Source organism: Phaenicophaeus curvirostris, chromosome 19 (genome assembly GCF_032191515.1).
Source record: "Phaenicophaeus curvirostris isolate KB17595 chromosome 19, BPBGC_Pcur_1.0, whole genome shotgun sequence".
In the NCBI taxonomy this organism is placed as follows: Eukaryota; Metazoa; Chordata; class Aves; order Cuculiformes; family Cuculidae; genus Phaenicophaeus; species Phaenicophaeus curvirostris.
The window spans coordinates 11,277,264-11,304,171 of record NC_091410.1 but is presented as its reverse complement, the minus strand read 5'-3'; the positions used below and the strand labels follow the sequence as shown (position 1 = coordinate 11,304,171).

At 46.3% G+C, this 26,908-nt stretch overlaps 1 protein-coding gene across 2 annotated transcripts; it reads right to left on the bottom strand.

Moving 5' to 3' along the window:
- Positions 1-14,767: 14,767 nt before the first annotated feature.
- CACNG5 (calcium voltage-gated channel auxiliary subunit gamma 5) lies at positions 14,768-26,005 on the bottom strand. 2 transcript variants are annotated; one of them, XM_069872547.1, is made up of 6 exons: positions 25,689-26,005; positions 19,039-19,273; positions 18,218-18,304; positions 17,551-17,691; positions 16,798-16,943; positions 14,768-16,381 (listed from the first exon to the last, which is right to left on the bottom strand). In XM_069872547.1, the coding sequence occupies exons 2-6, from the start codon at positions 19,244-19,246 to the stop codon at positions 16,124-16,126; spliced, it is 840 nt and encodes a 279-aa protein (XP_069728648.1). In that variant the 5' UTR covers positions 19,247-19,273; positions 25,689-26,005; the 3' UTR covers positions 14,768-16,123. The 2 variants fall into 2 exon arrangements, with proteins under 2 accessions (XP_069728648.1, XP_069728649.1); XM_069872548.1 differs by having other exon boundaries at positions 16,193-16,403; positions 16,765-16,943.
- Between the last annotated feature and the right edge of the window lie 903 nt (positions 26,006-26,908).

Below are 26,908 nucleotides of genomic sequence, written 5' to 3'. Positions count from 1 at the left end.
ATTAAAGGGGCCAACCCCCACTGGAGCCTGAAAGTAAACCCAGCTGCCCACGGCTGGTGGGCAGTCAACCCTGGGGACCACATGAAGCGGGGCTGCCAGTCCCCATCGTGGAGGAGCTCAGAGCTTTGAAGAGGGCTGGGAGGACACAGCAGGTGCTGCCTCTGCTTTGCCCTTTCTTGCTAATGAGACCCAGTGCTGTGGGCAGAGCCTGGCTGGTTGCAGCCCTGAGCGCAGCCTGCAGCAGCCCGTGGGCAAAGCTGTCCGCACGCAGTCTGTAGGGATGCGGCGTCTTCTCCTTTTCCGCACGGGGAGAAATTACTGTCCTGCACAGATGGCAGTTTCCTTCTGCCTGCAGTGGAGTGCTGCCTCCTCTTGCATGGACTGTGTCAGCATTAGTTCCATCACTCTGTTCTCAAATGTGCATTAGGTATTCTCCACATAAGCCCCTTACAAAAACCCAAGCAATGCCTGTGAAAAATGACATAAATGCAAGAGTTTTAGATTTGCTCAGTTCTTTCCTGTGCTTGTTGTTTCATAGAATCATGGAATGGTTTGGGTTGGAAGGGACCTCAAAGCCAATCCAGTTCCACCCCCTGCCATGGGCAGGGGCACCTCCCACTGGATCAGGGGCTCCAAGCCCCATCCAGCCTGGCTTTTAACCCCTCCAGGGATGGGGCAGCCACTGCTGCTCTGGGCAACCTGGGCCAGGGCCTCCCCAGCCTCACAGGAAAACATTTCTTCCTAAGATCTCATCTGAAACTCCCCTCTTTCAGTTTAAAACCGCCCCCATCCTTGTCCTATCACTGCACTCCCTAGTTTAAATACTAAAAGCTAACAAATAGCAAGTTGTTTATTTATTTTTTTTTTAAATAATAGAAATTCACAGAGTTTAACAGATACCGGCCTGTTTCCAAGGTGAGCATATCCATAAGAAAGATGCTGTCTTTTCTGCATTCCCATACAGACCCTGTGCCTAGTCCCCATACACCCGAAAGCTCATCCCTGGCTGTGGGTCTCATCCCTGAGCTCAGGGTGGATGCGCTGCCACCACGCTCTGCATCAAGAAATGAGACGCTTATAAACTTTTGAATAATATCAAAGCTGCTTGTGTCAGGCACTCAGAGCAAACTCGTCTGCCACCTTCTGTTCCTGAGAGGATATAACGCCCATGGAAGAGTATCTTCCCATTTTCCTTTGGGCAGATAGGGATCGGTGAGAGGAATTACTGCAGTTGGGGGCTGATTTCTGGCTCCCACATGTGCTGTGCCGGAGCCTGGGGAGCAGCCACAGCACATAAACGTGGTCAGCACAAAATGCACTTGCATTTCAGTGCTAATTTACAAATAGAAGGAGACAGCTAAATGATGGGTGCTAGGGCTGTGGCCTCCAGCATGTGTGCCAAGAAGCATTTCCCCAGGTACATTCGATGGTGGTAGGAATTTCCTTGCAGAGAAAGCGTGGACTGGTTTTGCATCACGGTGATCCAAAATGACAGCTGCACATGGCCGTATGGCTAAAAACTCCGTTGCCTTTAGCCATATCAATGAATCACAATGTTTGCTTCATGATGGACTTACTTAACTAGGCAGGAATAATGTTGGGTACGCAGGAAAGCTATGTTACCTTTGTGGATGGGATGCAAGCTGCAGCCCGGAAAGCTGCTTGGTGGGGCTTTGTGTGCCCTCCCAGGAAGGGACTGGGGAGAGCGGATACAGGCTCAGGAAGGCAAAACCCAAAGTAGCATTTTCTGTGTCCCCAGACTTGTAACTGAAGGGAAAATTGAGAAAAATAATCAAGAACAATGACTGTTCAACAATGGTGGCAAATTGGGTTGATACTCTCAGTGCTCCTCAATTATCCTGTACAAATGCTAATTGAAATAGTTCCTTTCAGTCAGCACAAATCTCAAAATCCGAGATAGTTTTTCTTTTTCTGCAAGCCATCTGTCATGCTAATGTATCTTATTGCTGAGAGTTGATGCTGGTTTTTTTCCTTTAGCACCATTACAAAGACAGCCGGCTATGTTTCTCCCAAACCCAGCCCTGGGCTCCTCCATGGATGCTGGTTTCTGTACAGAAAACATGAGCTTTCCCCATCGCCTGAGATCTTTGAGATATGCTGTGTGTGGGTTATTAATATTAAAGAAATCAGGTGACCTCCTGGAGCAGAGGCCTGCACACCTCAAAATTGCTCTGAAGAGGGGTTGCAAATAAGGTGCTCAGCTGATATTTCTCCTTTCTGGGGATTGATTTATCCTGATACCTATGACTGCATCTCAAGGTGCATTTAATGATTCATTTCCTTTAACAATGCAAGAAGATATTGAGGAGGTCTTCAGCTTCCTGAGATATACTCTTTTAATAATAAAAAAACACTTTCTTTTTTTTCTTTTCAAGATAATGACAGCGAAACTCGGGGAGATTCTTGGTCTTGACACACCCTTAGTTTATAAGGGATTTTTTTGAGCTTTGTCCTGCCACATCCAGGTCCTCAGTGAGCTGGATGTGGGGAGATGCACTCATCTGCCCTTGTATATGATGGATATTTTCTGTCCCACCTCGCCTCCTCCAGCCTTTGTCAGGTAAATTGGTCAGGTCATTTCCCTTGTTCCCCCATCCCAGGCTGTCAAAGTTTTAGCATCAGCAACGCAGTGTTGCAGCCTGGCTGCTGCAAGGCAACTTTTATTGGGGCAGTACTTACTAATGGGTCAATTCTGTCCACACTGAGGCATTCAATGCTTATCAGCAAAAATCCATGTGTTATGCTTAGTGTGTGTAGCTTTATCCCTGAGGTAGTTGCAAAGGCCACACAAATCAAAGTTCAGCTGCCAGAAATCACACCAAAGAGGTGTTTATTGACACATCTCTTTTGCCAGAATAAAAACTGCTCCATTATTACATGATAAAGTTCCTGTCCTGGAGCTATGCACCCAGAGAAGGGCAGGATGTTCCCCATGGCAGGCTTGTTCTCCTTTGAGGCATTGCTCCCATTCTGCTCTCCCATATCCAATCATGCATAGACTGAGTATCCTCAATGGTTAAGCAAAAACAAGAGCATGGAACCTTTTTATCTACTGTCATAAAAGCAGCATTTCAACAGAACAGAAAGTCCCAGTATACCGAAGTCTCCAGTAATCGCATGTGACAGCATCTGGCAACTGGAGCCTGACACCTGCAGTCAGCATGTCAGCCAGGGTTTTCTGCCAGACCCGGTACTCAGAGCCACTGATGAGTGGAAAACACAGAGCAAAATCAATTATTCAGCTCCAAGATGCCCTGCATACTGTGTGGGGCAGGAGAGGTGGGAAGATGTGCTGAGACCACCCATGTAGTAGGTTCTCAGGCTTGCAGGAAAGCTTCTACCTGGATATTTGCTGCTATGTTTTTGCCACTGTTTTCCAGAAAGTTTGAGTCCTCTTTTCTGCCACCCCCAGCGCAGGACTGGGTGCTATCCCCATTCTCTCCTGTTCCTCCATGCCAGTTTAAGTGGCTCCTTTTTCAGGTTCCTCTTTCTCAGCCCACACTCTTGTTTGGCTTTGTCTGCTCAGTGCTGCATTTCCCTGGTCAGGGTACCACTAAGTGGTACTTCAGAAATGCTCCACTCTGCCCTAAAGCCCTTTCATTTTCCCAGTCTGCTAAGAATTCTTAAAACTTTCAGCTTTTTCTTTCTTTCTTTTTTTTTTTTTCCAACTCTTCCTCGCTAAGAAAATGCATTTTTGTGGTCAGTCCACAATGCTGACTCGGCGCATGCTGGTATAGCTGTAACTTTCTGTGGTCATTGACCTGCCAGTCTCTCTCCACAACTTTTGAATCTTTGATCTATTTCAATCTGATGTAGGATACAAGCCGGAATAACATCAGAGTGCTACAAAGTCACTGCAAATAGCTGGATGAAGGCAGGTGAAGGTGATAATACCCCTCCTGGGGAAGGGTTGCTGTGGGAACATGTCTCTACCAGACAACAGAGGATCCAGCCACAAGTCACGGGTCCATCAGAAACCAGGTGTGGTGTTTGTTTCACTGCTTGTGGAAGTATTAGTTTCCCTAAGAAAGTTTTTCACATACCTCCAGCAGCCCCAGGTTTTCTGCTGATTCAGCTGTGCGGCTGATTTAGGTCAAAGCAGGAGCATCTGTGAGAGGTTGCACGGTGACTGTGACAGCACAGGACCCAAGCAGCTGCACTGCAGGGAGATGGTGGTGGTGTTGCTTCCATCTCGGCCACTGCTTGCCTAGAACAACACTTTTGGTCACCATTCAAGTGCCTTTATGCTTCTTTGCCCATATTACTTACTCCAGCTGCACACAGGAGCAGGTTTACCTGGTGTCAAATAAATCATAGAATAGTTTGGGTTGGAAGGACCCTTAAAGATCATCTAATTCCAACCCCGCTGCCACAGGCAGGGACACCTCTCACCAGATCAGGCTGCTCCAAGCCCCATCCAGCCTGGCCTCCAACACCTTCAGGGATGGGGCAGCCACAACTTCCCTGGGCAACCTGTGCCAGTGCCTCACCACCCTCACAGTGAAGAAATTGCTCCTTAAGTCTAGTCTAAATCTGCCCCTCTCCAGTTTATACCCATTGCTCCTAGTCCTATCACTACAAGTATTTTTAAACAGCCCCTCCCCAGCTTTCCTGTAGGCCCCGTTATGGGTTATGTTGATTCCTTTCCGCCCTTAAACAGCATTGTAGTTACATATTCTTTAGCTATGCCTAAACCCAATCTTTGGGCTTTTTTTTTTTTTTTTTAAGAAGTATTTTTTTGCTCTGGCAAAAGCTCTGGGCTCCCCAGCTCAAGACAGACAAGGAATGACTGGAGAGATGATGAGGGAACTGGATCATCTCTCTTATGAGGACCAGAGGGGTTTGGTCTTCTTAGCCTGGAAAAGAGAAGACCGATCGGGGACCTCATCGGTGCTGATCGATGTCTGAAGGGTGGAGGGCACCAGGATGGGGCCAGGCTCTTCTTGACGGTGCCCAGCACCAGGACAAGGGGCAGCGGCCACTAACTGGGGCATGGAGGTTCCACCTGGTCATGAGGAAATACTTCTTTCCCGTGAGGGTGATGAAGCATGGGAGCAGGTCACCCAGGGAGGTTGTGGAGTGTCCTCTGGAGATACTCAAGCCCTGCCTGGACGTGTTCCTGTGCCACCTGCTCTGGTGACCCTGCTTTAGCTCCAGAGCTCCCTTCCAACCCTGAGCAGTCTGTGGATCTGTGAAAATCCCAACAGTGACACCCGAGCGAGGGCTCTGAGCTCTGCTTCTACTCTTCGCGCGCACTTCTCTCCGCAGGAGGAGCGCCTTAGCCCTCCAGGAAGGCGTTTCAGCTGCCTTTTCAGCAGCTCGAGTCGCAGAAAGCACCGCGGGAGCCAGCGCCGCCCTCACGGGATCCCCCGACACGGCCCGGGGCTGCTGGGAGCCGGCAGAGCGGCAGGGGGCGCTGCGGAACCAGCGGCCTGAGGGAGGCGGGAGCGGAGCCACACGGTCAGTCTGAGGGGAGGAGGGAGGGGAGAGAGACGAGGGGGAAAGGAGGGAAGGAAGGAGGGGAGGAAGGAGGGAGAAATAGAGAGAGAAGGGGAGAGAGAAAGGAAGGGAAAGGAAGGGAAAGGAAGGGAAAGGAAGGGAAAGGAAGGGAAAGGAAGGGAAAGGAAGGGAAAGGAAGGGAAAGGAAGGGAAAGGAAGGGAAAGGAAGGGAAAGGAAGAAGAGAGAGAAAGGAAGAAGAGAGAGAAAGAAAGAAGAGAGAGAAAGAAAGAAGAGAGAGAAAGAAAGAAAGAAAAAAGGGGAGAGAGAGAAAGAAAGAAAGAAGAGGAGATAGAGAAAGAAAGGAGAGAGAAAGAAAGAAAGAAGGGGAGAGAGAGAAAGAAAGAAGGGGAGAGAGAGAAAGAAAGAAGGGGAGAGAGAGAAAGAAAGAAGGGGAGAGAGAGAAAGAAGGAAAGAAAAAGGGGAGAGAGAGAAAGAAGGAAAGAAAAAAGGGGAGAGAGAGGAAGAAAGAAAGAAGAGGAGAGAGAAAGAAAGAAAGAGAGAAAAAAGAGGAGAGAGAAAGAAGGGGAGAAAGAGAAAGAAAGAAAGCAGGGGAGAGAGAGAAAGCAAGCAGGGGAGAGAGAGAAGGGGGGCTGGAATTAGATGGTCTTTACAGTCCCTTCCAACCCAAACCATTCTATGATTCTATGAAAGGTACTTTTGTGTCCAGTGTCTGCTGTGCTATGACCCACAGTCTCCCTAGCTTCTTTCTGACGTTTTAAATAATTCACACTTTGTCTCAGTTTCATTGTGAATCTTGAAAAATGTTAACTCCATCACTGAAGGAGAATGAAATAGGGATCATACTTCCTAAAGGTCTGTCAACCCCTCAACTTCACTGGAATTGCACCCACCTTGTGGGTTACCCACTCATGGAAAACAATCGCCCCTGGATTGGGATGTGCAGGCGCCCTCAAGCACTACCAGCAGGTGGAGAGATGTGCCTGCTCCTTCCAGCTCCTGGGGATGTATTTGGAGTTTGAACTTGGAGAATGAAGTTGCTTTAAATGAAACAGGCTAGAAGAGGTGGTGATGGAGAAAATGATCTCAGGAATAAGCTCAAAATATTGCAGGTTAGAGACCAGACAGAAGGTCATAAAGGACAGTTATAAGGTCAGCCAGTGGAAATAAGTGTTGGCCTAATGGCCTCACCTTCAAATGGGCCAATCTGAAGGTCTCCCAGCTCAACTAGGACAGTGAAAGACAAAGGTGCACATCATTCATGTGCCAATCTTTTAAACGGTTCCTGATCATTCCAAGTTTGAATTGTTACTCTGAGCTAAATGAAACCTAATTTATTTTCAAACATCTTTCCTAACATCTTAAAAAAAGCCAAACAAACAAATCCCAAAGACCCTCAGGCAAATGGGACAGGTTAACAGATCTATTTTCGCAGTACTTTAAATTGCATTTTAATCTTCCTAACATCTTGTTTCCAGTACAGCAGGAAAGCAAGGAGACAGCTGTCCCTCACTGGCTGGAAAAGGGTGTTGTGCATGGCAAGGACAATTCTATCCCCAACAACAATAACAACAAAGAGAAATAAAAAACCAAATAAAACCCTAGTATGCAAAATCTCAATAGCATCACCTGGAACAAGGACAGGTCTCGTCAAGGAGAGGAAATAGAGTTTTTTACCTTCCCCCTCATTAACAACCCGCTGATGCCTGCAGAGGAGGTGCTGGTCAGAGCTCAGACTTGGAGCAGCTTGGGCTGGGTCTGGAGCTGTGAAACCCTCCTTGCACACCCCTCTTTGGGAGCTTGAGGGCATCGCCCTCCCACCTTCCTTCTCAAAGAAAGGCCAGCTGCACCTGTTTCTTTTTTTTTTCTTTTATTATAAACGAAGAACCAGAGAAATAGAAAAATGCAGTAGAAAGCCCCATTTTTTTCCAGCTCATCTTTTTATTTCTATCTCTGTTTCAGGCACCTCATTTTTCTGATGGTGCAGATCCCTAAGACAGCCCTGACATCCATCTTATGGCAGTTTCTGTAAGCAGCTCCACTTTCTGCTGCAGTGGGAAGGCACAGCCCCACACCAAGGAGGGAGCATCCTGCCAACTGGAGCTCAGTGCTAATCACCATGCAGTGCAAACCATACGTTAAATCTCCAGAAAAAACACAATTAACTATCTGCATGCATACTAAGGGCAACAGGTTTCATCCAAAGTTCCCACAGTACCAATATGCCAATCAATAATACAGGTTGTGTTTTATAAATATGGAAACTGAGATGGTCAAACCACATTTTACTGCAGAGGTATAGCATGGGCTACAGCCCCATGCATGCCATGGGTCACTGCTCTGGGGGTACCTGTAGGGCAACCTCTCAGCCCCGCTTGAAGCAGCTCTGATTTGCCCTAAAATATGTTACTGGACTAAATGAAAATGCAGATGTTGCTCATGAACACACTCCCACACTCACTAGGGATGACCCAGTAGAGGAGCTAACAGCTTTGCTGCCTTGTCCTCTCCTTCTCATGCAAAGTGATTTCCATCTTGATCAGGAGCATTTTGCGAATTCTGGTTTGTAGCACAGGCTTGGAAAAATGCAAATATACCAGAACTGGTGAGAGGTGGGGAAGCTGGGGGAAAGAAAAGAAAAAAGCCCCTAGGAGTGTGGAGGTGGCAATGTTATAATCTCAGGCTGTCATCGGTTTAACGTTATTAAACAACTTCTTAAAATAGCAGCCATAATTACTCCTATATGGAGCTCAGTGTGGAGAGCTTTAAAGCTTTGACTCCTCTCCCACTTTGCTTGGTTTTCCTGCTCCCAAACTGGCCATGTAGGGCCCCGGGTCCAAGGCTGAGGAGCGAGAGTCTGGCAGTGGGGCTGTACCACCAGGAATCAGCCCTAACCCAGTTTCACTGGGCTCAGCTCTGTTGACATGAATGTAGTTTTTGTTGCATTTTTAATCGTAAAAATGTATTTACATGAATAAAATACAGCTCAATTGGCGATATGACCTACTTTTTATCAAAAGATGCAACAACCGTAGCTTTGTATTTTTATTTCATTTATTTCAACTGTTCTAAGCCAGACAGAGGTGCTGAAGCAAATCAATAGGAAAGCCACAAATGCCAGGCCGCGTTTTTATTGTAAATAATCACATTCTGGTTGAAATGATGAGGGGCTGCTATGTTTCCATGATGAAGCCTTTAACCTTCAGATCAGTAGAGCAGTTTTGACAGTACATAATTTATAAGGAAATAAATAATTTGGCAGGGATTTTATATGTACATGTTCTGCACTGCTAGAGAGTCCTTCTCTGTTTATCTAAATTATGAATAATAGTACTAAATAATATATAATCCTATTGCCCTGGACAATCACAGTCATTCCAAAGTTCGTTAAGCACAGCAGGAACTGAGGATGCTCTCTCAAGAAACAGACCCTGTAATTCTTGCTAAAATAAAACATAATTTGCTTTTCAAGGGTAAATAAGAGTTTTCACTTAGACATTTGAATTTGTCTAGAAGCAAAGGCAGCTTTAAAAGCTGCGTTATTTCAGGGTAAGCTGTTGGCTGGGCACGGTGCAGCCCCACAAGTGCCATGGGATGCCTCACTTATCCTGTCACTTCCATCAGCCTTTGATGAGCTGAGCCCTCACAGCACTCAGCTATGCTAAATGTAAATACCATAGACTTATTATTAAAAACAAAGAAATGAGCAGGATCTGACCTGTGCTGACATGATGGCACTCTGAGACTTCAGACACTGATGCTCCTTACTCATTTGTGTGACATTGATGATGTCCTCTGGCTTCAGAAATGTCCTGTTGCCCCAGCGAGATGAACTTGCCAAGCTCACCTCCAGAGCAGCTGAGTGACATTTCAGTACTAATTTAAATTAGCTGTTATTAATTAAATAGCACCTTTCAGCTTTCTCAGCAGATTTCCCCCCTGAAGTTGCAGAGGGAAGGTGGTGTGTGTCAAGATGCCAGGCAGATGTGAGAACCTCAGGGTTATATTTTCACGAACATGCAGCTCATTAGAGATGTTATCACTATGGGGAAAAAAAGAAATTTATGATTGCGTCTCTCTACTATCTCCTATTCTGTGCCTTCCAGTTCCTCTGTCACAGAAGCCTGCTATCAAGTGCTTTTCAACATGCCGATGACGACAACTCTAGTTCAGCAGAGCTTTACTCAGGCTTAATTTTGACTCCGATATGGATCCAGTTGGAGTCCAAGGGATTTCAACATATGCGTACATGCTTTATTGATTAGCAAAAGAGAGCTGAAGCTCAAGTCTGGGGATTTGTCTACATCCATGTTTACAGTTGCTTTATGGTAGATGGGACTAGTTGGGGGTAATATAGACTTTGTTCCAAAATGAGCGATTTAAACAGAACTCAAACACACTGGCTCACACAACCCTTTGAGCAGCCTGAGCTGCATCAGCCTCAGTTCAAGCAGCTGCAAATCTGAATGGGCCCAAGTCATCAAACACCTTCTCTGCACTCACTCACAGGGGTTTTTTCCTCTTCAAGAAATGAATTCACACTACTGTAACATTAAAGATTTAAAGCACCTGCACTTCATCACAGCCGGAAGATTTATCAGGAGCTGGTGACAAAAATGATGGCTGACTGGGGAAGAAGCTTGAATGCTGGCACTGCAAATTTTCAAGGCATATTAATTGCCATTTGTGTGCAAATATTTCTCCTTTCACTGGAAATGGAGAGAGAGGTGAGGCTTGGGGATTTCTGACATGGTTTGATTAAAAATGTCGGACAGAGCCTGCAGGATACTGTGGTAAAAACTGCTCAGGGCTTGAAAACATCCAGTTAGAGCCAACATATTCCTCAAATACAGCCCTTGGGATAGGAGTCTGGCAACACAGTCGAGTGGGGCTAATATTTCAGATGAAATATTGCTTTTTCTGTATTGAAATACTAATATTAGTAATAATAAAAAAGTCTTTCCTCTACTGAAGAATGAATTGGCCAGAGATTTAAAGATGAAGTCATGTGAAAACAAGAAGGATGTTGGCACAACAATGCTACACACTGACTACAGCTGCTGCAGTGATGGGCACCAGGCTACAGAACAGCAATGCTGACAGCGTCATCTCCTCTTCATCCATCCCAGTTTTCACCAGTTTCATTTGTGTCAGAAACCAGCGTGACTGACTGGGTAAAGGTCCTTCCTTGTGCTACCCTTCAGGACATAGCAGGCACAGCTTATCAGCTTACTCAATGCTGCAGTGTTAGTAAACAAAATCAATAATTACCTGGGCATGTATTTTGCTCATCATGTATTTTGTAGTTGTGAGGAGGGCCAGGCAATGGGTAGTCCCATACTGTCAAGAGCCACCTCTCCTTTCCTTTCCTTTCAAGGGTTACATCTGGAGGGCTGGTTTGCAATTAAAGATACACAGGGTAATCACTGCAACCATCGCCTGCCTATTATAAACACTGCTTGCTGAGGTCACCGTAATCCAAAATCTAAGGTATACAAGACCTCACATGAAGATAAAGCAAAAAGGCAGCTCTTCCCTTTCTATAATCTACTGTATCCATGGGAACAGGTTGCAATTTCATATCTACACAATAGCAACAGACAGAAACCCCGTGGTGCATGGTGGAAAGGTCAGGTGAGTACCCTGATCATGGCAGGGCATGTGGGGTGGCACATACTGAACAGCTGGGGTGCTGGGGGCACCCTGCTCTGTGCCCAAGGAGTCATGGCTTTTGTGTGTACAAACAGCTGTGGTGCAGCCAATTTGCAGAAAGAGAAGGTAATGAGTTGTTGTGGTTCTCAGGAGAGGAGATACAGTGGAGCCAGCCTACCTGTACAGCAAGGGATGCTGCAGTGGGGTGAAGGAGACCCCAAGAGGAGGCCCTAAAACTAGCTGAGAAAAGTGAAGAGGGAAAACGCCATTCTTTCTAATTAAATGTGAATGTCAATCTTTTTTGGTAGGAAAAAAAATGGAAGTAAATAAATAAATCTCATAAGGAAGAAAGGAAGACATAGAAAATAAATATCTCTTAGCTACTTCTCATTAGCAAAGGAGTATTTACTTAAGTGAACATTTTGCCTGTTCACACAGCAACCCCACCATGGACATGCTGGTTCTGCACAGCTAATAAGCTATCAGCAGGGATGAATGAGACTATTTAATTTCTTAGCACACCTTGGATAGCCCATGGGGCTAACTCACATTTGGGAAAACGAATACACAACCTTGACAAATAGCATTAATAATGCAAGACAAGGTCTTGTGAGCAGAGCACTGTGTACTAGAAACCTTCAAACTGCCCTTGCCACGCCTGAGACAGCTCTTTACCCTGACACAGTGATACATGTCTGAAACCCACCCTAATACGATACCTTTGGGCTTTGCCTGTTTGAAGATGATGAAAGAGCACAGATCTTCAGTCCAGCATCCAGAGGAGGCAATAGCAAGGTTCACCTGAGGATTCTCCAGCAGTAGAGGTTTGCTCTTTGCCATCCACCCCAGCAGAAGTTCCATGCCATCCTCCTGGGTTGCCCCAAAACATGGGCCCAAACCTCACTTCACAGCAGCAGCTTCAGCACCAGCCAAAACCAGCTCAGCAGCGCTCTTGGTCAGCATCCCTGCTGGGAGAGGGTTACTGCTCAGCAGGAGCTTTTGTCTTACCTTAACTTTCCTGGTGGCTCCTCACGTCCACTGGCAACACACGTGCAAGAGGAGCAGCACCAGAGTACATTTCATCTATATGTAGATTCATATATATAATAATATTTCTTTCCACTCTCCAAGAAAGGGCTTTGGAGCCACAAGCTGCTCCAGCAGTAACTGAGGGAGAATATGACCCAGCACAGCCTTATTATTTCTGGCTACTTAATTACTGCTCGTGATTGGTCTCTAATGAACCTCTTGCATCCATATCTCATGATTCTATGAGAGTTTTCAGGACACTTTTAATTAATAGGCAAATGGAGCCTGTTCCCACCAGGGCCCCATTGCACCTGGGACCATGGGAATGATGTGATGGAAGGGTGAAACGAGGAAAACATGTCCTGGGTGTTGGAAGGGAGATGCTGGCAGAGAGCATCTTTCATGTCCTGGGAGATACAGGCCAGAAAATGCCTCCCTGGGCTTACGGAAAGGGCATTTAATTAAAACAGAAAACAAATGCACAGGGCAAGGGGGCCTCCCAGGAATTCCCCCGAGAAGGTTTTAGAGAATCTGGCTTCCCAATCAACCTCCCCTGAGCCGCATGGGCTAGGAGCTCGCTTGCCTCTCAGGTAGTTTCTTCAGTTACCATCCATCCCAGTGCTGTGATATTCATGTGGCACCCAGGCTGCCAGGATGGACGTTTGTGCTGAGGGGGAGATTGATAGCAGGTAAAGAAAAAGGTTCAGCCCACTGCAGTCCTGAGCAGCAGCAGGGAGCCGCGAACTGTGTGGATCAGGCAGCGCTGAGTTTTTATTTAACCCTTAATCCCAGTAATTTGTTCTAATGCTATAGTTCAGGCAGACACAACTACATGCACAAAGGGTCTGACAGCAATTAATCATTCATGCAAAACAAGATTTTTTGCTTCTAAGTGCAAACAGTTTCCTGTGAAGCATCAAATGAGCAATTACCTTGCTACAAGGCTTGACTTGAACAACTGGCCACAGAGGTGCTGAGTTTAAGTCTTGTAAAGGTTAGACTGCTAATTTAATTCTTTTGGGTTTAGCTTAGTTTAAACTAAAATTTGGTTTATCTTCACGTTCCGCTTTTAATTTATTGCAATCTAAGCGAAAAACACAGAAAGGACACAGTGTGAGGCTGGCACTGAAATGGGAGAGAGACCAAAGGCAACCAAGGGGGTTATTCAGGAAATGAAGGACGTGGCATAAAAGAGATTAAGGTGGGGTGAAACCATGCCATAAGACTAGGAGAGGTGTGTAAATGAGTAGCTGTCCTAAAAGGGAACTAGAGTTACTTATCGGGCACTTACTGCTGTGGAGAACATCAGCCATAAGGTGATGGTGAGGAAGAAGAACCTTGCAGGGTGCCTGGGCTCTGCAGCTCACCCCATCATCTTCCCCATGCCACACTCATGTCTCCATGCCTCACAGGCTCTGGAAAAGTTTCTCCACAGTCAGTGAAAGTGTAATATTTGCATTTAGAGGCCCATAGCCACCTATGCCAAGAGCTGCTGCCATTCTGGGATGGCAACACAGCCACCGTTGCCCGTGCTTTGCCAAGCACCACATTTTCCTGCCCAAAACCAACAGCAAACACTTATTTTTGACAGATTTATTTTAGCAGTCCTACAGTTATTAAGTGCTTGTGCTCACTGGGTGAACATGTGAACTCCTGGGCTTAGAAATGCAGCCACGTGATGACAATTTCTCCGATGAATTAAAATAATTACTTTTCTAATTTGCCCCTAGACTCTGCTAAACCCTCTGGGGCCTTGAGGAAGGCGTGAAGGTTTTTTCATGTTTTCTGCCTATGTAGGCAGCCATTTTAATTTAAAAAATAATTAATTCTGCATTTAATCAGTGCAAAGGAAAATTCCACTTGGGGACAGGGAGTGTCTCACGGTGCTACACAGGATTAACTGCACTAAATGACTCCCCAGAGTAGAGGACTGTGGGACAGTCCTCACGCCTTTGAGTATCAGTGATTTTGGTGATCCCAAAAGTCTCCTTTCCAAGAAGGAATAAGAACATAAAGGATCAATCAAGGGGAACATGCAAAGGTAATTGTCTTTGAACCACCAGAAACCAATAACATCAATACCAGCAAAACAGATTGGGCTCTGGAAAATGCAAGATCATCGCTTATGAACTCCAGTGCTTTCTTGGAGCCTAATTCAAACTGAACATAGAAAACCCAGTGGAAAACTGATGATTTATCTGGCTGGGGTGAACAGATAAGGACCAGCAAGCTCTGTTGCTGGATGGTGGGGCTGGGCCTTAATGCTTAAACCTTCCCAGCAATGAACCTGTCACATACCACTTACAAACTAGGTTTTAAAACGAGAAGCTGGATACTTGAGGATAATAATAAAACTAATGGTAAATACAACTGTGTCTACAAAAAGATGCCTTGGTTTTAAAACTTGGTGGATTAGGAGTTAGTGACACTAGATATATGCTAGACAGACATTACTTGCTTATCTGGAGGCACCAGAAAGAAGCCTGTTCAAGAGCTGGCTGGATATACGCCTGCAGTGAAGTCCCATGGGAGTCGATGCAAAGAGTGCTGCCGCACCAGGACTTGGGCCCTACTTTGGGATAGTTTTTAAATAATAAAGAGTAAATAGCAAATATTAAATATTATATATTAAACAATAACGAAGAGACGCAACATTCATTACACGTTATGCTACAAATGAAGTTCAAAAGTGCGTACGTTCTATTTGTTTTAATTACCATAGGACAAAACAAGCTCAAATATACCAAGAATCCCTGGAGGGTTTTGTTCTGCAGAAAGGAAATCTTCAGAAAGTTTTAAATTATCAAGAACAGAAATAAAGTTTGCACAAAGCTCTTTCTCCTGCGAGGTGCCCTTCATTTTCAATGCGAGTGATGCCTTTATCCTGGCAGCTGTCTAAAACCAAAACATGAAATTAAAAAAATCAAACCCTCCAAATAACATTTACACACTCATACAAAGCAGCTAAAATACCATTTTCTTGCTAAAATGAAATCTACGCCAACTACTTCGCTATGCTGGACTAGTGCCATTATTTCAGCTACATCACTTTACACTGGTTTGGGATCTCGCCTTTCACTGAACCGAGTTGCACTTCTTGCCAGAATTTCCCCTAAATTCTGCACCTAATGTTTCCTAGGAGAAGGTTTTAGGTAGTTTTTCATTTGATGCTGCACTGAGATTCTCCCAGTTGCTCTTCAGAACTCCAGTCAATGGGATGGAGGAGGAAATGAGGATACCTGAGCCACTCAAGAGCCCAGACACCCCACGGCTGTAGTGCCTCCAGCCTGATAGAGGATAGTTAAGCAACAGTTTGCAAGTAGCCATAGAGAAACAACAACTTGCTTGTGCCTAAGCCTGCTGAGGTATAGTTGAGAAAGATGGCTATTTCCCATTACAGCCTGGTTAAAAGTGATATCCAGCAACAAGAGATATCAATCAGTAAATACTGAGTCAAAAATGATTATTTTCCTAATTTGTATTTTTCTAATGATATCTATGTCTTGGAAATTCACACAAATCTTTTACACCTGCTGGCACTTAGGCCCGTAAATCTATAATTAAATGATACAGCCAAATGCGCAAACTTTTGCAGTCTACCTAACCCCCCAAAATACACTTTTTTTTTTCTTAGTTCTACTCTATTTTCTTTTTTCTGCTCTTGAGTCCAGCCCTGGATTTATCCCCCAGGCAGAACTGCTGTTTGCTCAGCAGGATGAGCTGAAACAAGAGGACTTTGGAGAGATTTTTAGTTATGCAGGGAAGAATTAAAAAAACAAAGAAAGGAAAATATCCCAATTCTCTAGATTACATTATTGGTTATATAACCAATCTCTCTGGTTATATTCACGCTCCTATAAATAGAGAATTGCCCTGAAAGAGTGGCCTAAAATAAAGACAAATGGAGTCAGGACGTGGCGACCATCGGCGCTTGGGTGGCAGTGGGCACAGGGGTGGCAGGGCTCAGCACGGCGATGAGGACATCTGGTCGTAGTCAGGGCACTTGAGCAGAGCTGGGTAGTTACTGTTCATCTGCAGGGACGCCTCGCTGGAGATATCCGAAGGGCTGCGGCCCCGCGCCCACGTGTCTGGGTGCAAGAACTGCCCAGAGTAGTCAGAGCAGTTGCTCAGACGGGGGCGGTAGAAGCCGGGGTGAGGTCGGTAGATGTCCTCAGCTGTGTAGCGCTTCATGAACAGGTAAACGGACATCACCCCGGCGCTCTGCAGGGGAGAAAGAGACAGCCTGATGCTCACTCTGCTAAGGGCTGCCTTCACCATCAATAAAACAAACCAAAAAAATAAACTGCTTTTTTTTTTTGCTCTGTTGAAGATGCATGAGGTCTCCTGAGGACCATCACTTGGCTGCCCTGTGCCTTGGATCCATGCAGTAAATAACACGGCACTACTATGTCTCCTCTTCCTCTGCATTTCATGCTCAGCATCAAATCGTGATTGAATTCCCCGTCAGTGCCCCAGGCTTGGGGTCTGTCACCACTGTATGTCTCCCACCATACTGTACATTACGCATCTGCCCCCATAGGTACCCCTAAACCCCAGCCCTCTCTTTGCTCACAGCTGCAATGCCCCTCCTGACATCAGGATACACTCATTCCAGGGATGTGAGAGCTGCTGGGTACCTCTGTGAGAAGGAATGAGATGGCAGAGAAGGCAAAGGACCATCCGTATTTGTAATTGAAGAACGTTTCTGAGTCTTTGGTCCTGTTCAGCATCTCATCGTTAATGCTGGATATGTAGAGGACCAGCCCCACCACCAGGGACAGACCTGGGGAGACACCAAAGAGAACGATAGTGGAAAACAGCTCAGGGATTAAGAATCACCTTCTTTTAATACCTGACTTACAGGTGAAAGTGCAAAATTGCAGAAGTGTGATGGAGATAACTGGGGAAAGAAGCTGCTTCCCTGCTGACCTAACCCAGGGCACTCCTCTCATTTCACCCAAACTGTTACCTGCTCAAGCAAGTCCCTGTGCACTAGGTAGGAGTTGGCTTCAAAGCTCGGCTGTCACAGCTATTTGTTTAATACTAGCACAACACCATGAATAAAACATTCACTTGTCTCATATAGAAACATCTCGGCTGAGCCGTTTGAAGTTTCCGATTTCTTCTGCAACTGATGTGCTACGAGAGGTGTCCTCTCCCCTAGTTGCTGCTCCTGCATCACCCCACCGTTGCCACAAATGAATCTTGCAGCGGATGATTTTCCATCTCGCAAAGCCTGAGCAGGCTGTGGGGCCGAGCTGGGTGTCCCCTGGGGTGACGACTCCAACAAGAAGCCACCACAGTGGGTTAGGAGAGCACCAGCAGCTACAAAAGCAGATGTACTCTATGCTCAAGGATTTTCAAGAGAAAACCTGGCGAGCAGAACTCACCTGACAGAATGAAGAATATCCCCGAGACGAAGGCGAGGATGGTCCTGTGGGGCCGAATGTGGCCGATGTTGCTCAGGATGAAGCCAATGAACATGAAGAAGAGGCTGACCAGAGGGAAGGGGGTGGCAGAGCGGATCATCTCTGGTGGGAGAGGAGCAGAGGAAAACAAGAACAGGTCAATCCTCCTCACACAGCGCAAGAAATAGGTTTGGCTGGGTGGGACGGCTCCAGCCCTGCTGCTCTTTGACCATCTTGTGTCCCTGTGCTGCTCCCACCCCCTAGCAGGAGTTCCTCTCTTTTCTAATCAGATGAGTAAAGAAGTGACTCTGGTTGTGGAAATGTTTGCTAATGTTTGCATTTCTGACAGTTTCTATGTGGAGTGTAGGAAAAAACCATCAGAATCTGCATTTTTCTCTAGCTTTGCTGCAAAACTGTTTGCTGAACACTTATTTATTAAATCAGAAATGACTGCAGAATTCATTGTGAGGGCTGTGACACTCCATCCTTAGCTTAGGAGATCATTGGGTAATTCACATAGTAAAAAGTACATTTGCATCCTTGCATGGGAGCACAGTCAAGGAACTAGGAACTTCTTTGGCAAGGACACAAACAGGATTTCTTGGAGGGATTTCCAGTGACTCTTTGGTGCTTTGCAGGATCCACTTACTCAGGACGTTGACTGTGGATTCAGATGTCAGCTGGATGTTCATGGGCATGACGTATTCAATAGTGAAACACCGTCCACGCTCTTCCCCTGCAGCAAACAGAGACTGAGTCACACCTGCAAGGTGATTGTTTATTTTTCGTGGGGGACAGAATGGCTTTAAAATTAATTTCATTGCAGTGCACATAGACAATCTTGTTTTTTAGTGCTGCTTCCATCTTGGTGCCGATGTCTGGGGCTGAAGACAGACATCTCTTAACTACCATCAAAAGATTCCCTTGTATATAAAAACATGAAACCTGAAGCCAGAGGGTTTAAGGTTACCCCTGGGGGAGCAGCAGAACTCCTCACTTCTCAGACATTTTCAAAGCAATGGATGAAACTTTGTGACACTTCAGATCGGTCACTTTGAGATTCCTCTTCCTTTGGGTTTTGTTCAACTCCATCCCTGCAGCCAAGCTGCTTCATCAAACTTGGCATGGGTGGAAGGGACGGTCCAGCTGACCTGAATCTAAATATTGCAGGGACAAAAAGGAAAGTTATGAGCTGCTGCCTAAGGCGTCGCGGCTGCAGCACTGGGTCGGAGCGGGACGGGGGGCAGCGGGGTCTGGCATAGCAGCAGCCAACTCACACCAAGCCTGTGTGCAAAGGCACATTTATCCATCTGACAATTAAAAGCGATGGCATTACTGAAGTTGTGCCTAAGTTTGGAAGCAAATATGGGCACAGCTTCTAAAAAAAAAATCCTATTTTCCCTGGCTTTTTCCCACTGACACAGAGCAAACATCACCTTTCAGGGGACGTTTTCGGGAGGGAGACCATACCTGCCAGAAAGCAGACCCTCCAGAGCCCCGAGTGCAGCGACAGTTTGATTTCCGCCGTCTGATTTTGGGGCTGGACGATGCCCTCCTCCAGGTAGAGCCAGTAGTCGGTGCTGACGGAGATGCCCAGGAGGCCAAGGCCGCAGACGGCAAACACACTGCTGAGCAGGGTCAGCGCCTTCCTGCTACAGGCGCTCATCCCCAAAAGCATGGGAGGCCGAGGCGGAGGGGATGGCTGCTGGGAGAGAGGATGCAACCATCAGCGTGGAGCCATCTCCCACTTTTGGGGGACAAGGGCCAGGAAGGGAGCAGCTCACCAGCTCCCATTTTATTTGCTGCAGGTGAATTCCTGCTGCTCCATCCATCTCCCCAAGGATGTAGTGAACCGCAACGTCTGCAATTCTCAGAGCCTTATCTAAGGGCAGCAGCACGAGCTCTATCTCCTCAGCACAGGAGCCTGTTCAGGCTCACAGGCACCACATTAACAGAAAACAAAAACCAAAACCCACTCCTGAACAGCTCCAGTCACCACTCGGCTCCCACAGCATTGCTGTTTTTCCTCTTCCAAGGTAGACTGGAGTATTGAGATCCCCCCAGTTTGCAAAAAACACGCTACATTTACGCACATTGAATGACATCAAACACTTCAAAGCAGAGCAGTATGACACAATAACGTGCCTTTTTTGGCTTTTTATTGTGCTTGCTGGATCAGAGCTGACAAATGCCGGTGTCAGCTGAACACGGAGACTGAACTGGTCCAAATTCAGCTTGTGCTTCAGGGGCAGGCAGGGAAAGAGGGTCAGGGAGCTGAAGTCAGGTGCTGGGATAATCTTATCTTTGCCTCCTTCGGAGAAGGCAAAAATACTTCCCTCGTCCCCCATGATGCTAGTGGATGGAATCTCTTATTTTATTTTTGCTGATTTGTGGAATTTAGCAGTTCTCACAGTTCCCTGCAGACTGATAAAATGTCACCAGAAATCAGAGTTCCTGGTGCAGCAAAGGAAAAGTGCAATTAATATGGGGGAAAAACAAAAGACACAGACATGAAACATTAAAGGAATAAGAGCAAGAAGGAAAAGATACGCATAAGAGAGAGTCTTCTGTGAAGTGGGGAAGAGGTAGATAGGGCTATTGACTGCTTTTATAAAGGCACTATGAATCACACATAAGTGCCATGTCATGTGTATCTTCCCAGGCACATTTTCCTGTTGTTCAGCACTGCAAACAATAAGGAAAAAAAGATATAAATCCAGCTAGACAACAAAAGCTACCAAATTTAACTCAGTAGCAGCAAGATACATCTTCCTTGGGCTCCCTTTAAAATTACACAAGGTTTGTTCATGCTGCTTGAAGTTTCAAGTGACAACAAATGGGAGAGGGCTGGGGGCAGATCACAGCGTTCCCCACTGCATCCCACTGCCTGGGAAGAAGGGCAGAGTTCTCCTAAAAGCACATTTCGTTTGAGCCTCTTATTCCCAGTATAATGATGGATAGACAACAGAGCTGAGGCACATACGTCGTGCGTCTCCCTGGGTATCAGGTTTTGAAGCTATGCAGGAATAGCTCCACCATGCCTGCTTTCACACCTGGTGTCTGCTATCGCAACATGCGTTGGTGAACAGGCTCTTTTGGAAGAGAGGTCTTGTTGCTGTTATCACTGCAGCAAAGGTGGTGAGATTTAGTGATTAAATCAGGAGACGTGGCTCCTGCCTCGGCTGGGAGATGATTGCTGGCTGTTCTGACACGTCCGGGTGGGCGAGCAGACTGGAGGAGGGCTTTATTTCTTGCACCTCTGATGTAAATATATTAATATTTACTTACAGCAACTCTCGGAGATGCTAAGAGTCCCCATAGCTTGCATTTTTACAATCAAAAGCCTCCAAAGATAACATTCTCCCATAGTTCCCTCATGATTAATACAGGCAGATGATGCTGATGGTTATTTCTTGCTCGTGCAGTGCCCATCCCTGGCACATCTATAGCACAAATACACAGCACCGAGCTCCTCCACAGCCTGGTCCTGGACTGATCACACAGCAAGATTCAGACAAAACCAGAGCGAAGGACACTTGTAGTCAGTATGGAGTCCAAATAACTGCATTTACCAAACAGATGTGACACCCAAGGTGTGTCTGCACCTCTAGCTCGCTGCTCAGGGCAAGAATAAGGAAAAGCAGGCAATGCTGCTGGAAGACTTGCAGATTTTTGAGTGAAAGGCAGAAGAGAGGAGAGAGACTTTGTTATTGCATCCTACCCTGAGTCCAAAGCTGACAAGAACATGTTGGTAGGAAGCAGACGTACTTGCACCCTCAAGCGCCGCAACGGCTCTGACAATTCTCTCCCATATGAATTTAAGGATTTGGCTCTTCCTACGCTCACACCAAGCTGTTTCCCAGAAGGTACCGACCTACAGGGAGGGGAGTGCTGTCACTTACAGACAGCCCAAGCAAACACTCCAACTCACACTACTGCAAGCATTCCACCTTTGGCTTTGCTAACAAGCCTCAGCTTTAGTGTTCTTACTTGATATTGCCCTCAGCTCAAGAAAAGCAGGGTGTGAACTTGATGGTCTGTGAACAACCTTACTATCCAGGCCAGAGGCCAGCACACAGCTGTAGATGTTAGAATATCACTTTACCCCTTCACGGAATGGAAATATGCCTTTTCCCAACTCTTTATAGATCCCATTTCATCCAGCAATATGATCAGGCCAAGCACATCCATTCTACTCCCTAAATCAGGGCCATATTTTCTAGCTGCTGTGTCAAAGTGAACAGTGTTTACTACAAGGTGTCTCATCCCTCTTGGTATTTTGGTGCCAAAATGGTAAAAGGAGCTGGAATCTATTCTTGGCTCATGTATCACCAACAGAAGACCTCTCTGTACATTTTTTGTTAAAAAGGAGCCAAAAATCAGAGTAGGGAGTGTGTGAAAGTCCAGACAAAGCCACTCAGAAGGAAATAGCCAGGTATTTCCAGTGATTTATTGGCCATCAACACCAGCCACTGGAAAATACACCCATTAGGCATCATTTATATTAGCCACTGGGGCCATGCTAGGACCAAAGAGAGGGGTCGGGCATCAGAGTCATGCCTCTCAATTGCCTCATTTCTTTTCTCTCTCACATTTCAATTTCCATGTAATCATGGATGCATTAGAGTGATCCCTACTACTGCCTTGCTGGCACATAAAATTGAGACTGATATGGTGAGGGACAGGAGGCAGGGATGGTGCAGAGCTGCCACTTGAAACAAATCTTCCCCCAAATCCAGTACATCGAGAATTTAGCAGAGCTCCCAAGAGAAAGGAGTTTTCAAGGACACGAACAAGAACTGGCTTGATTTTCAACAAGGATTTAGTCCTCAGTGACCTTTACCAACTATGTTATGCTTCCTACAGCGGAAAAGGTGATGCTATTTAGTTTCCAACAGGAGCTGTATTTTCAGTTAAATGAATATAGCCCCAAAGATTTCCAAGAAATAGGACCTTAGAACTGTTTCTGCTCCTTCAATCACATTGTGCCTTCTGGTAGGAGTCCAGGGAATAATGAAGGCAGTCTGAAATGTAATCTGCAGTCTTCATAATGAATTTCTTTTTGTCTTGGAGCAATAGCTTTTGGTGAGAATTGCACATGGCTCTCACCGGGACTGACCCCTTCGGAAAAATAAATTAATATTAGTGTTGTTCCTAATGCACTTCACCCAGATCTAGGAGTGAGCTGAAGTCCTTACCTATTGCTCCACAGTCACAAAAGGAAAGTATTATCCTGGTCCAGATCAGGATAATATGATCCTCTGTGACCTAACGCCGAGCACAAGCCACTACTCTGACCCACGTGAATGGGCTGAGAATAATAAATATATTGCTGGTTAACTGCCCAGGCAGGATGGGCTGTATCAATAAATCAATACTCCGAGTTCAGCAGAAAACAATGCTTCCTCCTGCCCTGAGTAAAGGTGAAAAAATGCAGGGCCAAGCCAGGCCAAGGAGGCAGCTATTGATTTTTATGTAGCTACAGCATCATTTCCAATTTCCTGACATTTGTGAAGAGGGGAAGCACTGCCAAGGTTATAGGACTAGACAAGATGGAAGGTTTTGTTTGTGGAGGGGTGCTGGGATCCAGTAGAAGCCTGGCAACCTGCCTCTGTGGTTGTGAAAGCCTGGTCCCCGCTGCAAGCCAAGGGCAGAGGAAATTCAGAGGTTAAGCCACGGACCTGGAGCAATGGGAGAGGTTGAGTAGAACAGAAAGGAGGGGGGATGAAGCCTGGTGGAAGCGGGTTAGGAAATCCACTGAGTGAGTGATCGATGCATAAAGAACGTCAGGGACCTGGGTAAGAGCTGGCAAATGCAGGAGAGTGTGAGCTCTGATGGAGCTAAAGTGAAAGGACCAGCTCCCACAAAGCTGCGGCAAGAAAATTGGGCTGGCTAAAAATAAAGGGCCTTCAAGCTGTATGATCTTTCTCACAACACAATGCAGGCCATGAACACGGGCAAAAATAAATAGGTCAAGGAGAACGGATCTTTCAGAACTAAACTTTTCAAAGCCAGCAGGACCATGATGGGGGGCTGGACGAGGCCTCTGCCACATCATCACCCTCCTCCAGGCAGCACAACATCACCCTGACTCCCTTGGAGCAAATTCAGGAAAGCCCAATTTGGTCATTAATAACCACAATGGAGTAAGAAGGTGGTAGCAAAAGGGAATAGTAAATCCTGCTGAGCTTGTGGAACACCCAAGGGCAGCAAACGCGTTGGTCCTCAATGTGTACAAGATGCATCTTTCATTCAGTTGGCTCAAGCTGATGCTCTGCTGGTTTGCAGGGAGGGTTTTGCTGCTGTGAGGAGCACACAGTGAGATGACTTCAGCCAAAGCTGGGACTACACACTTCAGCAGAGGAGAGGAAGAGATGGTGTGGGCACTGCCTGTTGCTCCATTGGGGGTGCAAGAGAATCATAGAATTATAGAATAACCAGGTTGGAAGAGACCCACCAGATCATCGAGTCCAACCATTCCTATCAAAACCTGATCTGGAAAACTGGGTGACTGGGAAAGATAGTTTTCATTTTGGAATTACCGTTTGGGAAGCGACAGCCCCTTCTGAAACTTGGGAAAGGTGTAGGTGTACTGCAAGCAGGAGAGAAACACAAGACTGCTCTGCTTCCACATGACAGCTGAAGGAGAGCCAGGGTGGCTGCAGAGAAAAGCAAGATCTTCTGGGCTGATACAGAGAGGGAAAAGGCTGAAGGAAACACGGGCTGGAGCTGGTCCGTAGGGTTCCCAGGAGCCCTGTCCCGGGTTGCTAGAACCTGCCACCTCCTGTTGTCCATGGGAAGACAGAAATATATAAGGCAACTTTACAAAGCTGCATTACCATCATAAAGAAATGTCAGCTGTATTTCTGAGAGGGAAATTACGTATTGGAAAAAGTACAGAAATAAACCTTTTTGATGTGGAGGAGGTTTAGCCTGATATTAAGAAACAAAACAGCCTGTCTCATGGCAGTTTGAACGAGCAGTAGTAATGACAACTACCAGCAGCCATAAACTTCAAAAGGATCAATACTGGACTTGAAAGCTTCCCCTCGGCTGCTAACAGCGGCGCTGCACACTCAGCCCCACACGCAGCACTTCCATTACAGCCAGATACAAACAGGGGCATTGAATTAATCGAGTGCACTGGGCTCTCAGGCTCTCCAGAGACGATTTTTCTTATTGAAAAAAAAAAAAAGAAAAATAACCCAAGGCTGGTTGTGAGTTATTTAAACCTAGATCGAGGCACAGCAATCATAATCCTATTAGTCTTCTGCTTGTCATCAGACATAAGGAACACCTCTAAAATAATCAGAAGGAATGATGTGTGACCTCCACAGGCTGTAATACTGACCATTAACTAATTTTATGAGTGGGATTACTTGGGATTTTTCTCTTAAACTTGACTTTCATCATTTTTCTGAAAAATTCCCTTTTTTCCTAGCACTTCCCATGCTTCATTCCTCATTCAAATTATTTTTTTAAGGTTGATCAAAATCTTCTCATGCAAGTGCAAGAGTGAAGGAAACGCTGTATAGGCAGTACCATATTCTAACACAGAACCCACAACCTTAGCGAACCCCTAAAGCTGACCCACGGCTGCTCTTCCCCTTCCTTCTTTACCATGCATCAGCCTATTTGCTGCACACTGCTCAAAACCTGTTCTTTTTGCCTGGGAAAGGTTTGCAAGGATGCCTGTTACTGATTAACTGAGCCTGCTTTCTAACTCAGCTCAGCTCCAGCACCAAATACAAGGACATCAAGTGATATTCCCAAGGTCAAAAGAGCAACACCTGATATTTATTTCCCCTTCCCAGCTCTCTAACCAGAGACTTTCCCAAACTCTCTGCCTCCACCATGCCTGCCCCGCTGCACTTGCGGGGGCGATGGCTCTGCTCCAGCTCACTCACACTAATGGCTTTGAATGATGCCAGCACTTTTCAACAAATAAAATCACTGACCAAACAGTCCCCCTGGTCCCAGCTCACATGCTGCTGACCCACATGTGTGCAGCTAGCGCTCATTCACATGGTTTTCTGGATCCACAAATACCCCCCCCAAAACTCTCACAGAGCACATCCTGCCCCTGTGTCTCTTTTCTGCTTGGTGTTTAAGCCTCTTACCTCTTTTAACCCCAGCTGAAGCAAAGCTTTGGTAAATGGAAAACCTGCGACGTTGGCTGTAAAGGTGGGAAGCTTGGGTTCTGGCAGACTGACTGCAAAGCAAGTGTCACAGTGAGGAGGGTCCTCGACAGATGATCCAGCTGCTGGATGGCTCTAGGAGAAGCTGGGAGTGGGATGGCTTCAGCAGCGGGTAAAGGAGAGGTCCCAAACTGGAAGAGAGGAGCAGCCTCAGCTCTCCACCTCCAACCAACTCACACAAGTGAAGAACAAGGCCAGGATGCAGAGACAGACGAAGGGCAGGCACAGCTCTGCATCCACACGCCAGCAGCTCCTATCCTGTGGTTTTGTAGAAAAAGAATTATTTGAAGTGCATTTCCCAAAAAGGTCTGAGGTTGCAATATTGCCCACGTACCCAAGTCCAGCTCTTGCTCTAAACTATACGTATACAGACATATATTCAAACCGTACCCCGCTAAGGTCTAACTAGCTGAGACCTTTGCTTTGCAAATCCCTTCCCAACACCCTCTCGCCCTCTGCACATCAAAGCTGACATGCAATATTCACCTACCTGCCGTGTGTCAGAGTGCTCGCAGTCAGGGACACGAGTCAAACTGCTGGTTTCAATACCCCACAAGGAGCTACAAAAGCAGAATAAAATGGGGACTGCCTAGCACTGCAAAGCAAACCAGCTGGAGACTTTGCTATAACAGCCGCAGAAATCTTGTTGCTGTGTGCTATGGGGGAGCAGTGCTTGCCCATTAACCTGTGTGTTGTACATTACAGGCTGCATTTCATATCCTAAATACATAAATTCCAGTAACCCAACGATCCAGTGACCCTCTTCTGGCTCTGGTGTAGTGCTTCTCTCCATTCACCTTGGCTGGCACAGAGGGAGCCTGAGCACACTCAGCAGCAGGGATAAGCAAAGGTAACATAACCTCTCTGTGCATGAAACAGCTCGAGGAGAGCAGTTGGCTCAGCTTCTTGCATCCACTTCTCACCAGGACCAAGGCTGCTTTGGTCCAGTGGAATATTAAATCTTTAATTCTGTTCACTTCCACATGTCATTTAAGATGGCACAAAGTCCTGCAATGGCCAGGCATGTTAAAAAGAGGAGAACAGGCCTTTTCCTAGCACAGTGACAGCTTTTCAAGGTCTCCTTGTCCTTCCAGCAGCAAGGCAGGTCACAGCATGACTGAAGGTCTCAGGCACTTTTGTTC